The sequence below is a fragment of the Leucopleurus acutus genome (assembly GCF_964270905.1).
Source record: "Leucopleurus acutus genome assembly, chromosome: X".
Taxonomy (NCBI): domain Eukaryota; kingdom Metazoa; phylum Chordata; class Mammalia; order Artiodactyla; family Delphinidae; genus Leucopleurus; species Leucopleurus acutus.
The window spans coordinates 65959712-65973373 of NC_139148.1; the positions used below are offsets into that span (position 1 = coordinate 65959712).

Below are 13662 nucleotides of genomic sequence, written 5' to 3' on the forward strand. Positions count from 1 at the left end.
ATCCAGGCCTTTGATATTGTTGGCAGAAAGAAAAAATGATTTGGGTTTGGAGTGTTAAGGTCTTAAGCATCTGGCTGTTCTTTTTCAAGTGTGTAAATTCCCAGTTGGAAGTTAGTCATATTTTAGTTACTTTCTTTTCAAACAGATAAAAAAATGAAATTTACACTCTCCCAGGTAGTTTTGAGCGCACTTTTTTCAGCTGCATATTCATTCCCCTGCTCTCCTGGTAGACATTTTTTTTAAATGACATTTTGGGTTAAGTTGTGTGGCTATAAACTGGCTGTTTGGGGAACACCTTGGAGAAGCTTTCATGTTCCCCCTTCCACCTTACAAATATTAGAGCAAGCATAACCAGAATGTTCACAGTGGGGATTTTGAGGTGAGAGCAGAAGGAGATGACAGTGGATAATCTTCAGTACTTTCTTGTTCATAGGACTTTTTTTCCTTATGTGTTTGTACTCTTTGTTGTAAAATAACACCTTGATGTGGACTTGTTTGTAAAGGGATGAAATGGCACAGGTTTCCACCTGATGCGTAAAACAAGACAAGACAAAACAAAACAAGTAACACACTGCTGCTCTGCTTAGGCAAGAGAGAAGAGTTTTTGAGAACACTACTAATAGTAATTTTGAATTACGTAGATATAGACCCTATCCTCTTGGAGCTTGCAGTTGGGAGAGACTGACAATCAAATTATCACACAAATAAAAAAATTCACAGCATCACGTAAACTTATACCTGTGATGAATGCAATGAAGAAAAGGTGGATATGACCTGAACTAGGAGTTAAGGAAAGGTTCCCTGAAGACATGATTACTGGGATAATTTCTGAAGGAGGAGTAAGAATTACCTTGGTGAAGGGGAGGCTAGAGAGGGGGAGAGTGTTACAGGCAAGGGGACTAGCATGTAGAAATGTCTATGGTGTGAGAGATCATATCTCATTCTAGGAAGATGAAGTAGGTCAGTGAGGCTGGAACTCAGGTAGAGAAAGAGTGATGCTAGAAGGGCATCTGACCCAGTGATATGATAAACAACCTGGGAGTCATTTGTGAGATTAATCAGAAAGGTACTTGAATACCTTAAGGAGAAATGAAAGCAGATGAATTGGAAGACTGAGGAATATTAATCCAAAGAGGAGAATAATAATGAGCTGGTCATACATACAGATAGACAGTGACCACGACTATTAAGTTGACTTTAATCAGTGTAGTGCATTGAGTTGCTACAATTGAGCACTTCTGAAAAAAGCTCTTCTCATTACCCATTTTTTCTCTTCACAAACCAGTTTCATCTTCACCTTGATTCACTTTACACCTACTGCATTTTATCACTTGTGTCTGGACACCTGAAAAGATTTTTCCTCTTCTTGGCTTATTTAAATACTAATTATCCATCAAGGTCCAGATAGAATTCCATCTCCTCCAGGAAACCCTTCTGGACTTATCCATGGGACTTCAGCCTCTGATCCATTACAAAACTTACTCTCCATACAATAACTTTAATAGTTTTCAAATTTTGCCTTTGCTACTCACTCTTTCATGTGTCTTGTGTCCCCAGCTAGACTGTGAGGCACTTCAGGGCAGTGACTGTGTCTTTCTCTTGTAGACTGATAAATATGCCAAGGACTGATCCAGGCCCAGAGTAGATGAATGACCACTTGTGGAGACATAGCCAATTCAGCAACTGACAGAAATAGACATACCTGAGATAAGTGGAGAGGGGAACAGAAAGAGCAGAGACTGCGGGTGGGGGAGAGAGGAAACGATAGAGAAAGTGCTTTTTAGAATAAGTCACTAGTAATGAGGCTAGTATCAGCTTCACACTCACTTATTTACGAGCCTTGACTCTTAGTGAGAACAGCCACAATAGAGCTGTAGAAAGAGGGAGAATAAACAAACATGAAGCATGCCTTATTTGGGAGGCAGCTTAATTACACAGATTGAGGTTTTGAAGCAGTCAGAGGATCCCTCAATTCTCCAGGAGCACCGCTCTGCCCAGAGTAAGAAAGCACCTTATCCTTGGCCCAAGAGTTACAGAGAAGGGGGAGGGGTTGCTGTTGGTGGTAGTATTGGCAGTGAGTGGAGGTAGAGGAGAGAAGAATGAAGGGAACTGGCAGAAGGGAAGAGCTAGCAATGAAGTTACAGTTAGGTGAATGAATTTCTGCAACAAATTCAGATCAAAGAGAAGGAGGGAAGGAGAAAAAATTAGGAGGAAAAGAAAGCAGTGTGAGCAACCAAGGCAGTAAACCTATAGGAAAAGAACTTGCCCAGGGGGAAATAAGTATACAGTTGAAGATAACTTCCTATTATAAACAAATTGCATCTGTACTATTTATTTTGGGTTTTAGCAAACCTCTGAAAAATCTCATGGTAATTAGATGTCCTGCCAGGCAGTTATTTAAGAGAAGCGTAGACCCTCCTTTTGCCACAGAGCACTCCCTAGTGCATTGAAGGTGGGTAGTAGAGCTCTGGGACCCCAGCACATCTCCATCTGAGGGCACTGCACTGGCCTAAGTGAGTATAGTATTAAATTTTATTTTATTGTGGTGGTGGGGGGGGGGTTTAATTTTGCATAGTATAATAGGAATGTATTTACGGTACCAATCACTTTTGCCTTTCCCCGCCCCCTACTTATTATTAAGATTTTTATTGTAATTATTTTAATAAAGTTGGAACAAACATGGGCTGCTCATAAGTGAAACACTCCTCCCAGTTTGGAGTTTCGTCTCCTCCTCATTAGAATTGTAAGAGGGTGGGGGAGGATAGCCGTCCTGCATCAAAGACAGGCACAAAGGCTTTCTCTGCGGATTAATTGGTCAGGAAAGACACTTTTAATATTGTGAAGTGGCACTTAAGCCGCCAATTCTTGACTGTGAAAACTGCTTTTCCTGGGCAATGCTCTTTAAGGAAAAACTTCTTCAGTCCAGTGATTGGTGACTGAGGGAACGATGGAGCACAGGGTACTGGGCGGGATTTCTGCTCCTAATAATGCCTCCTTATCCAATGAAAAGCATTTCCTATTGAGACCCCCAAGAGTTCCCCCGGCCCTACGCTCCGGCCCGGACTTTGGGCCTTTTCTTGCGTCCTGTTTGTTAAAGGCATGCCAGCTACAGCATTCAAGAGGGCCGTTCCTTAACAAAGGGAAAGAGATAAATGTAAATAAGCTCACATTTTCAGAATGAGCAGTTTGCTGTAAGAAGCTTCGGCAGCCCAGTGTCTGCTGCTTTGGGCTGGGCTAAACTTTCCCTGTAAAAAAGAATAATAGATTAAAATATGCACTTCTAAAGTGCGAGTTGCCCGTTTACATGTTTATTAGCTAATTGTCTACAGGCATGAGCACACTCTCTCATCTAGCACACTCTTTCTTGGGGTAAGTCTCTTTGAGAAAGATTTGATTCGGGCGTTTGGTGGTGGGGGGATGGCATAACAAACTTCAGTGGAAACACTGATGCTTAGAGTGTTTGGGGAAAGAAGTTAGATTTCAACTCTGAAGTGCTGAACAGGGATCTTCGAGTAGAATGGTTAAAAAAAAAAAAGCAGGAATTTCTATTGTTTTGGCAATAATACTGTTTCAGTGGAAGAGATACAAGATTTTCAGGCTGTTGTTTCATGTAAACACAGTTGTCCTAAAGAGATGATTTAAAAATCACAGAGTAGAGCAATTTAGAAATTCTTTTGGCTAGCTTTATATTTCTTTGGTTTACAATTGATTGTGAGCTAATGTGGCTTCTATTTTGATGAGGTTTCTTCTAGTAAAACTATACAGCAGCGTGCCTTTGATGCCTAATTGATTTATGGAGAATGTGACATTTGTTATATTGAATAATTCATGAACTAGACCATAAAGGAAGAAACACATTTCAATGAAAAACTAATTCTGGCATAAATGGAATTTGCCCTTATATGTGAACTTAAGTGCTATTTTCCATACAAATGCAATAATGTGACATATTTAAAATTCTCTTCTTGTATATCCTGAATATTTTTAAGATTTTTACTTACAAGATTTTGTTGAATTGATTTTTGAATTGTATTTTGAATTGTATTTTGGTTACTTTGTTTTAGGAAATTGAGCAATGTAATTTATTATTATTCCACGTTGGAAAAGACCAGACAAATTAGAAGATTAGAACATTTCAGAGCTTGGTGGGGTTATTCACTTTGCTACCTTACCAAATTATACCAGCTTTCTTTTTCCTTGACCAACATGAAGACAACAATAATAACCTAAGCTCCAAATTATTCAGTGGCTTTGAAACATGTTTATTTTTCAGAATAAAATTTCAAATAACATATCCCATCAACATAGATTGTAAATCCTTTTGCCTTGTCACAGATGAAATGTGCTGTTCCTATAAAGGATGAGTTCAGCTGATACACTTGATGGCAGCTACACTCTAAAGCATCTCCTGCTAATCAGAGATGCAAATCAAAGCCCTATTGGAATAATCAGACCTGCCTTTCAGAATGTGTACTCACAAAAGTTAAAGAGAAGACTGGGAATATGCCCTACAGAAACACTCAGGCCAAGTTTAGCTAAAGCTTGATCTATTCAATTCCATTTGACAGAAAATGTAATGAGAATTGTTGCCCTTACTGTGATAAGGCTTAATTGTATAGTTGCCTTTTTTTCTCAGTGTATGGTCATTGTGTATAGTCTACTCTTGGCCTTCTTACAGGGGAGGAAAAAACTCACTAATGTGTTTGTGAATACTAGTACTGAAAATTGGGAGCTTAATAGGAGTTTACCTACCATTTGGAATCAATCCTCACTTTTAGTAGATAAGTAATTAGAGCAAGGCATGGGATAAGTAGTCTACTGATTCTCTATAGTTATGTTCTGAAGTATTTCGATAACCTTATATTTTGAGGAGAGAGGTCACTGGGGAACAGGTAGAGAAGGTCAAGGATTAAGACCTAGACAATTAGAGCTGATATGGGCATAAGGACAGAGGATGAGGAAAATGAGGATATTAGGGAGACTTTACGATATAAATGGCAGCTTGATCTGTGATCCTTAGCTTCTGACAATAATTAATAATATTTACTTCTGATACTAAAATAAATCTAAAATACATATGGTGATGGATGTTGACTAGACTTACTGTGATGATCATTTCACAATATATACAAATATCGATTGAATCATTATATTATACACCTGAAACTAATATAATGTTATATGTAAATTATACATCAATTAAAAAATAAATCTAGCAATAATTTCATTGAGTCTAATAAAAATTAATTCCCCTTATCTCAGACTTAGAGGGATTAAAAAATTTTTTTTGCAGTGACAAATGGGAACAGGTAAAAACACTGACAGGAGGGAACAGCCAGTGAGGCCACACTGCCATAACATGAGTTGAAGGCTGCTATTAATCAAGGAAAAGATGGAAGGAGAAGAGAAACTGAGGTACAGAAAGGGACTATGACTTGGTCTCACACAGTTAGCTAGTGATGTGCCTGGACGTGGCTATATTGAATTAACACCAAATATGAAAAATTCTGGGTATTTGAACTTCCTGGTTTGCTTTGATTCTAAACAAAAAGAAGTTTTCTTTATAATCTGTATCAATTGTGAAAGCCATAAAAGGAAGAAATGTTAATGCTTCTGTCTTTCTTTAAGATAAACCAGTAAAATAATATTAATTTCATTCCAGGAATACTGCTCTCTGGAGGAGTGTGAAAATCAATTCTCCTTAATGTTAAGGTGATCTCAAATATATTTTAAATTATCTAATGATTTTATTTTTTAAGTTTTGATTCCCTTAGATTAGAGAAAAATTATTTCAGGAGAGTTGAAGCATAGCAGTCTGCTTCGTTTAGGCCACCTTCAGAAGAGGGTGAGATGTGATGATAGTGTAAGTTTGCCACTAGCAGATGATTCTACTTTACAGGCAGTAAGTGAGTAGGGTTCAAATTCAGTTGCTACCTGTATGAATTCCACTGCAGAGTATTTCTGGTTCTATACCAGTATTTTGGGTAGAATTGTGATTTGAAGATATTACAGACATGCTATATTAGGTTGGCCTAGAACATCCTAGTAGAGGGAGCAGTGATTGTCAGTGTGCTAACTGAAGTAATTGAAGACTTGCTCATATCACTATAGTTCAGGGAAGAAAGAAATCCAGCTGGGTTGGGGGTGTTAGAAACAAGGCAGTAAGGTCTCTACCTGTTGTTCCAGTCTTCTTTCCTCTTCTCCTATCAAGGCTCCTGCCCAATAGTAACAGTTGCTGCCAGGGAAAAAGAAAATAAAATAAAACAGAAAAAACCCACAAAGAACCAATACAACTTCAGGCCAAATAAATCTTTGTTCAGTTATTTTTAATGTAATGTATTACCTTATAAAGTGGAAGAAGTATTTTTATGCCTTTTGTCACTAGTTATCTTTAAGTGATTATAAGTTACATAAACTCATGGACTTTATGTGTGTCAATATAACTAACAAAATATGACATAGCAGTAACAAGCTTTGAAAATAAAATGTTATCTGCAACTCTGTAATAATGAAATCCAAAGCATTTAGATACCATTTTAAAATATGTTGGCTCTCATTTACTCTGATTTATATCATGTAATATATTTCTTTACCTTATATTTTGGTATACATTTTATTGAAAAGCTCTCTCCATGGCACACTATTGTGAGTAATTCTATTTCACAGCATCCATTGGAGGAAATCTCTAACCACAGTACCTCCAGAAAGTTCATTGATCACCCAAGTCTTGGATAAAATTGGTTCCAGAATTTGGTTTGAACTAATGTGGTGAGTACCACTGTCCTGGTAATAACTTTCTCTAAAATTCTTAATTTTATTCTCCAACATTTTTTCTAACCAGTGCTTCCAATTTATTATAGGTTATATGATCCAAAAATCCAGAATGAATGGAAGAGTTGTAATTGTTTATTATAATCCAGGCAGGTATGATGTAAAAGAATATTGATTCTTTGGTTTAAACCTTCTCTGCCACTGGTATATGCCTTTAGCAGTGGGAGACATGGTTTTTGCTCATATTATCAGGATCAGTATCCAAGTATATCAGATGAATTGGTATGCAAATTGATAACTAATTTATCTGTTCAACTATGTGAAATAAAGCCAGATTCCTAGCTGGAATTTAAGAGCCTCACAGGACTTGCAAATGGGCTCTTTTAGGAATATCTAATTTTTTTCCCCCAAAAGGTCTGGGGCTTCTGCTGAGATGAGATATTAAGTCTGAAGACTCTAGACAATTTCATTAGATTAGGTTGAGCAATTTGTCTACAGTTGTCTTACTCTATAACTTACTCTTAGGGAAAATTCTACTTTAGTAGGGTTGATGCAAACTTTGGTCCCATCATATTGAGCACTAAACCACATTATTTTCCAAAAATTAGACTGTGTTATCAAGTGAAGTGTTAGTGAGAGACTGGAATATTTTTTGGTGAAAAAAATTAAGTTAAACACTGAGGCTAGGAACTGCTCAGATTAGGGCCTGTGTCAATTTCCTCCTCTTTTCAAATAAAGTAGGGGGACAAAACAGCCATAATAATCTTAGTGTGAACCAAATTTAACATAGAAAGCCTTTTTCAAAAGGATATTTCTTGCATAAAAATAAATGAGGACAAAAAAATAAAGTAAACGAGCTTGTCAGTCTAAACATTTGACACAGAGAGAGGCTTGTTTGAGATGAGACCTGATATAGATCAATTTCCCAGCTCAATTCTAGAGTGAAACATTTACCTATGGTTTCCTCCATATGTAATTTTATAAGGCTAGGTTGTGTTTTGAAAACTATTATGAAACAGCAGCCAATGCATAGGAACATCAATTGGAACCGTGTGAATGATTGTGATCTGTGTTTGTGACTTGGCCTAGAAAATTTCCTTAAGGAGTCTTCTCTGTTAGCAGCTACTCATCTGAGGAGTGGCAGTCTAGACATATTCCCTATTACTCCAGCAGGATGGTTTTAATCTGTATTTTTGCAACATTTTTGTATTTTTTAGTTTGCTTCACTGCTAGATATTTATAGAAAGGACACAATAGGTTTCAGCTTCCTCCGAAAACTATTGTGTCAGTGTTCCTAAACTTCGACCAGTAGAAAGAGGAAATGCTCTGGGGATCAGAAGCACTCTGATCTGACCCAAGCTCATTAAAAAGGGTACAAAGCAAGAAAATTTAAGTATACTCTGCCTTCAAGGCCTTGCCTCCCTGAGTTCTGGATTGTCTTCTGTGGGGAACAAAAGCAAGCCAGCCTTTCTAGGCTACTGGGCATATGACAGAAATTAGAGCTTTGTTTCCAATGTATCACCTGAAAATTTAGCACTTAGTGAAGTAATTTAGGTATTCATCTTTATAGGGCAAAAAGGCTAACTCTACTTCCTCCAGGAGCCCAAAAGACTGAAAACATGGTATATTTCATTATGATTAGAATTTTTTTATAAGGGAAAAACATTGTGAACACTACTATGAACTGCCTATACTGGCTCCATATGTGTAGGTCAAAGTTAAAAATTCAGCAAGGGTTAGATTTCTCTTTGGTCAACCTCCAGGTGACCTGCTTCCTGTCCATTGTCACTGCAAATACATGCAATCAGCACTCTGAACCCTTAGGTGATTAATTGTTAAAATAATTGGCTGTAAAGGTCTTCACGAGATAATAGTCTAATGCTACTTGCAGTGAAAGATGTAATTAACTGTGTCAGCCTATATTTTTTCTTCTTCATCTTATCTGAAGCTCAAGTGTTGGCCCTTTGCCTCCATTCAGTGCACAATATGTTAGCCATTTAGGAAAATCCAGTGGTTAAAAAACACTGTTTATTTCAGTCAAAAGAAAGGAAGCCAGTCAGAAAAGAGACCTTGTTTCTCTTTTTCACTGATTCTCCTTCAGAATTAGTTTAAGAGCCAAATGCCTCTCTGATTTTTTTTAACCATAGCTCAGTGGGAGATATTCCTTTTGGGACACACTCCTGGATTGTCCCATTATGACAAAATTGTGTAGTTAAGGTTGAAACTCAAGGGGGGATTTCTGAAGTAAAGGGTATACATGGTGTTAAGAGAAAGATGTGTTGCTAATATGAAGTTCAGCATACCAAGAAAGACAGAGACATAGGTGTCCAGTTGTGCCAGAGGAGGGAGAAGGAAAAAACTCCGGTAATGTTTCTTTGTGGTTAGGTTGGGCTGAATGCTGGTCAAGCTCATAAAGCTACTCACAAGCCCTGTTGAATCTTCCTAGCCTCAGCTGTGAGGCTAGAGGTAATGTTTATACAGGGAAGAGAAACAGTATAGCCAAGTTACAGAGTGAACCAGTGTCTGAATCAGAAATAGAACTCCTTGCTTACAGTGCTGTGTTAAATCCCAGCACCACACCCTCGCTGCGAGACAGCAAAGGGGCTGTGTGTTTGAGCAAGAGAAAGCTATGAATAGGGCCTTAGTGACAGTTTTCCCATGCTCTCTCTTCAGGATTGAGACTGTAATGCTTTCTTGTCTGTGGTCCTTTCTCTCCCACAGGATTTGGTTACTCAATGCAGCAAAGCAGAAGTGCCAGGCTTTTGCAGACTGCCTGCTGTGGGTCTAGTGTATATGTTCTGGGAGATATAAAACTGAATAGATAACTGCGGAGTAAATCTCACCTATTTGAAACATGCCATCTTGGGAAGTACAAAATAATACATAGCCAGTGAACTAGAAGTATACTGTGTAAAAGGGTCACCAGTGGGCAGACTGGAGGGAGTCTGAGCAAATGTGAAAAGACTTCTATTATGAAAGCATTTTTCAAATAAAATAAACTTATTAGCAGTACTTTTTGTAGAAGGCAGGTGCAAGCAGATCATAGTGAATGAAGCTTGGCTTTAATGTTAGGGGTTTTGCATTCCTGTAATTTCTTTAGATTGTGTGACTATGTTAGAAGGATATTTTTGACTATCTTGATTTCTTTCAACAATGGAAAAAAAAATGACTTCCAGCCTAATGGGTAGCGTGTGGGGGTGTAAAATAGTATATAATATGGTTTAAGCAGTTGAGAAGTTTGCCACTCTTTTTGTTTCTGCCACCCCCTTGGCCACTGTGTACTGTTTTTTTCTGAGAAAATTGGAAGAAGTGAGATGAAGCAAGGTAGAGAGGGTGAAATTGGAGGACTTATAAATTGGGAGTACCCTCCAAGCCCTCAATACAAATTAGATGGAAGCACTGACCTCTCTCCAGCAAGATCTTCTTTTTTTTGTCTTTTCTTCTCCCTTTTCTCTCAATTCTTCAGTTTTTCCTTCTCTGCTACTTTCTTTGCCATCTTCTCTTCTGCTCTCCCAATCTATTTTTATTTCTTCCTTCTCTGTTTTTTTTTTCCTCCTGGACCTTACTTTGTCAAGGTTCCTACTATAGCCTGTTTTCGTATACCAAGGTTACTTCTGGCAAAAGTTGAGCTGGGCCTGTGAGATGAAATGGCCAAGAAGAAATATGATCTTAGAGCAGTGTTAGGCTCTAAGGGGAGGCACTCCATAAAGCTTTGTTGAATGAGAAATCAGGAACGGCACACTTCCAATTTTAACTTTAAAACTTGAACTATTAAAAATGCCAACCCTTTGCTTTGCACCCTATATTCTCCAAGGTCAGCTCTCGTTCTGGGCACTGCAGTGAGTGATTTTTTTTTTCTCAAACCAGTTTTTTTCCCCTCAGGCCAAACACTGGTTGAAGTGACTTCAGGCCTCTATATCTATGGCAGGTTCCCCCTGCCACTCCCTTCTCTGATACAGAGGCCCTTTGACCTGTTCCCTGGGAGGTGGAAGGAAAGAGTGACATAAGGAGGAATCACTTCAGAGAAATGGTTTTCGCGTTTTAAAATATAATCATATGAAAACCCATTACTGGATAAGTCAAGAACAAAAACCACTTTTATTCCATATCTTCCTCATTGAAAACAATTCATTCAGCTGCAACTTGTTCATAGTGTATTATAGAGCATTCAGAAGACAGTCCTCCAATGGCAGCTGTTGACCTAGGAGATGGTTAGTAAGATTTCTATATGCACCTTTGAACAATGATGGTTCAGATACCCAACAAAGATGATTAGTCAGTGACAGCCACGTGTACAAGTGGTGGCAGGCAGAGGGCATGTAACTGGCCAGGTCAGAAATGTACAGGGGGATGGTTGTTCACCTCAAATCTACCTTTCATATTTCACTTGTATTCAGCCAGGAAAGGCTTTATTGACCAGGGCCATTTTAAGAGCTGAAGGCATGATAGTAACTGATGGAATGAGCAGTGGGAGAGGGAGTAGGAAAATACCCAAGGCTTAGGGTCTGGCATGAACAAAGCTTAGAAAGGGACCATAGTCTGAAATAGGGAAACATTGAGATTGTCATTTGAAATATCTCTCTATAAAGGCAACGTAGTATAGTGAAAAAAGTTTTAGCCAGAACTTTAATATACTGAGGGATCCCTGCTCTCTAAACTTATATTTTGGAAGAAAAGGTGAATCAACATTTTAATTCAGGAGTTTACTCATAACTTTTTAAAGAGGTTGTCCTGGAGGTCCTATATCCACCTGTACTCTTGTGCAGTAGAACTAATACTCAGACAATGAAGTTTAGTAATACTGGAAAGTAGACAATGTATTGATAATTTAGAGTAGCTTGATAATCCTTTAGTTAGGAATTTTTTTAAAAAACACCTGAATTCTGGTTCTGACTGTATCATTTACATGTTCTTCCATTTCTGACATTATTGTAATTCTAAATTACATAAGCCTCAGTTTCTGCTTCTGTAACATGGTGATAAATTCCTGCCTTGCCTGCCTTATGGTGTACTTGTAGGAATCAAATAAAACATGCTTTTGAAAGTTAAAAAATCATACAAATTTCAAAGTATTAACATTGTTTTAACCATCAGAGTCACCCTCGCCCCCACCCTGCCCCTACCGGCCTTGGGCTCCCCAGAAACAAATACCTTATTCCTGTGCATTGCAGTGCTACAGTATTGCAATTACTGTCTTGAGTGTGATCTCTCCTACTCCTGCAACATACTCTTGTAGTACCTTTTAACATATGGTAGGTACTCAAAAGGTATTTGTTAAACTGAATTGAATGTGCATGTTATTTCCAGTCTGGGTAGACAGAATATCTTTTACTCCACAGAAATCGTGGATGGAAGGTAGATTTGATGACTGGTTCCATCTTGTCTCCCATAGGAGGAAAACATTTCCTACCAGTCCTTAGTCTCAGAGTGCTGAACCCTGCAGCCAGCAGGCCTCCTGAAAAAAATCCATGGGTGACAGAAGATTCATTGACTTCCAATTCCAAGATTTAAATTCAAGCCTCAGACCCAGGTTGGGCAATGCTACTGCCAATAATACTTGCATTGTTGATGATTCCTTCAAGTATAATCTGAATGGTGCTGTCTACAGTGTTGTATTCATCCTGGGTCTGATAACCAACAGTGCCTCTCTGTTTGTCTTCTGCTTCCGCATGAAAATGAGAAGTGAGACAGCTGTTTTCATCACCAATCTGGCCCTCTCTGATTTGCTCTTTGTCTGCACTCTACCTTTCAAAATATTTTACAATTTCAACCGCCACTGGCCTTTTGGTGACACCCTCTGCAAGATCTCTGGGACTGCATTTCTAACCAACATCTATGGGAGCATGCTCTTCCTTACCTGTATTAGCGTGGATCGCTTCCTGGCCATTGTCTATCCCTTCCGATCTCGTACCATTAGGACCAGGAGGAATTCTGCCATTGTGTGTGCTGGAGTCTGGATCCTAGTCCTCAGTGGTGGTATTTCAGCCTCTTTATTCTCCACCACTAATGTCAACAATGCAACCACCACCTGCTTTGAGGGCTTCTCCAAACGTGTATGGAAGACTTATCTGTCCAAGATAACCATATTTATTGAAGTTGTTGGTTTTATCATTCCTTTGATACTGAATGTCTCTTGCTCTTCTGTGGTGCTAAAAACCCTCCGTAAGCCTGCTACACTGTCTCAAATTGGGACCAATAAGAAAAAAGTGCTGAAGATGATCACAGTGCATATGGCAGTCTTTGTGGTATGCTTCGTACCCTATAACTCCGTCCTCTTCCTGTATGCCCTAGTGCGCTCCCAAGCCATTACCAATTGCTTGTTGGAAAGATTTGCAAAGATTATGTACCCAATCACCTTGTGCCTTGCAACTCTGAACTGTTGCTTTGACCCTTTCATCTATTACTTCACCCTTGAGTCCTTTCAGAAGTCCTTCTACATCAATACCCATATCAGGATGGAGTCTCTGTTTAAGACTGAAACACCTCTGACCACAAAGCCTTCCCTTCCAGCTATTCAAGAGGAAGTTAGTGATCAAACAACACATAATGGTGGTGAATTAATGCTAGAATCCACCTTCTAGGTATGAGAACTCTCTTTAGGTCCAGATATGGTTTCTTCTACGATTTTCCTATGCTATGAATAAGAGAAAAGATTTCAAGCTAATGATATTGAGAATAATGTACTGAATACAGTCAGATACATTTATTTGAATGTTTATTGTACATATGCTGTTTTGTTCAATAATTATAGGTCAGGTCTAATTACAACAACAAAAAGTTATTGCCAAATTCTTCTGCTGGGTTGGAAATTCATTGTACCACATTATATAAGTAGACAGTAGCCTTGGATTTAGTGATATGGAGATTACTTAAAAACTTTAAAAAATATAT

At 38.4% G+C, this 13662-nt stretch overlaps 1 protein-coding gene across 1 annotated transcript; it reads left to right on the forward strand.

Annotated features, from left to right (window-relative positions):
• Positions 1-12239: 12239 nt before the first annotated feature.
• On the forward strand, positions 12240-13352 carry LPAR4 (lysophosphatidic acid receptor 4; the record flags this gene model as incomplete). Its single annotated transcript, XM_082864724.1, has 1 exon — positions 12240-13352. One exon carries the CDS (start codon positions 12240-12242, stop codon positions 13350-13352), a length of 1113 nt encoding a protein of 370 aa, XP_082720850.1.
• Positions 13353-13662: the final 310 nt, after the last annotated feature.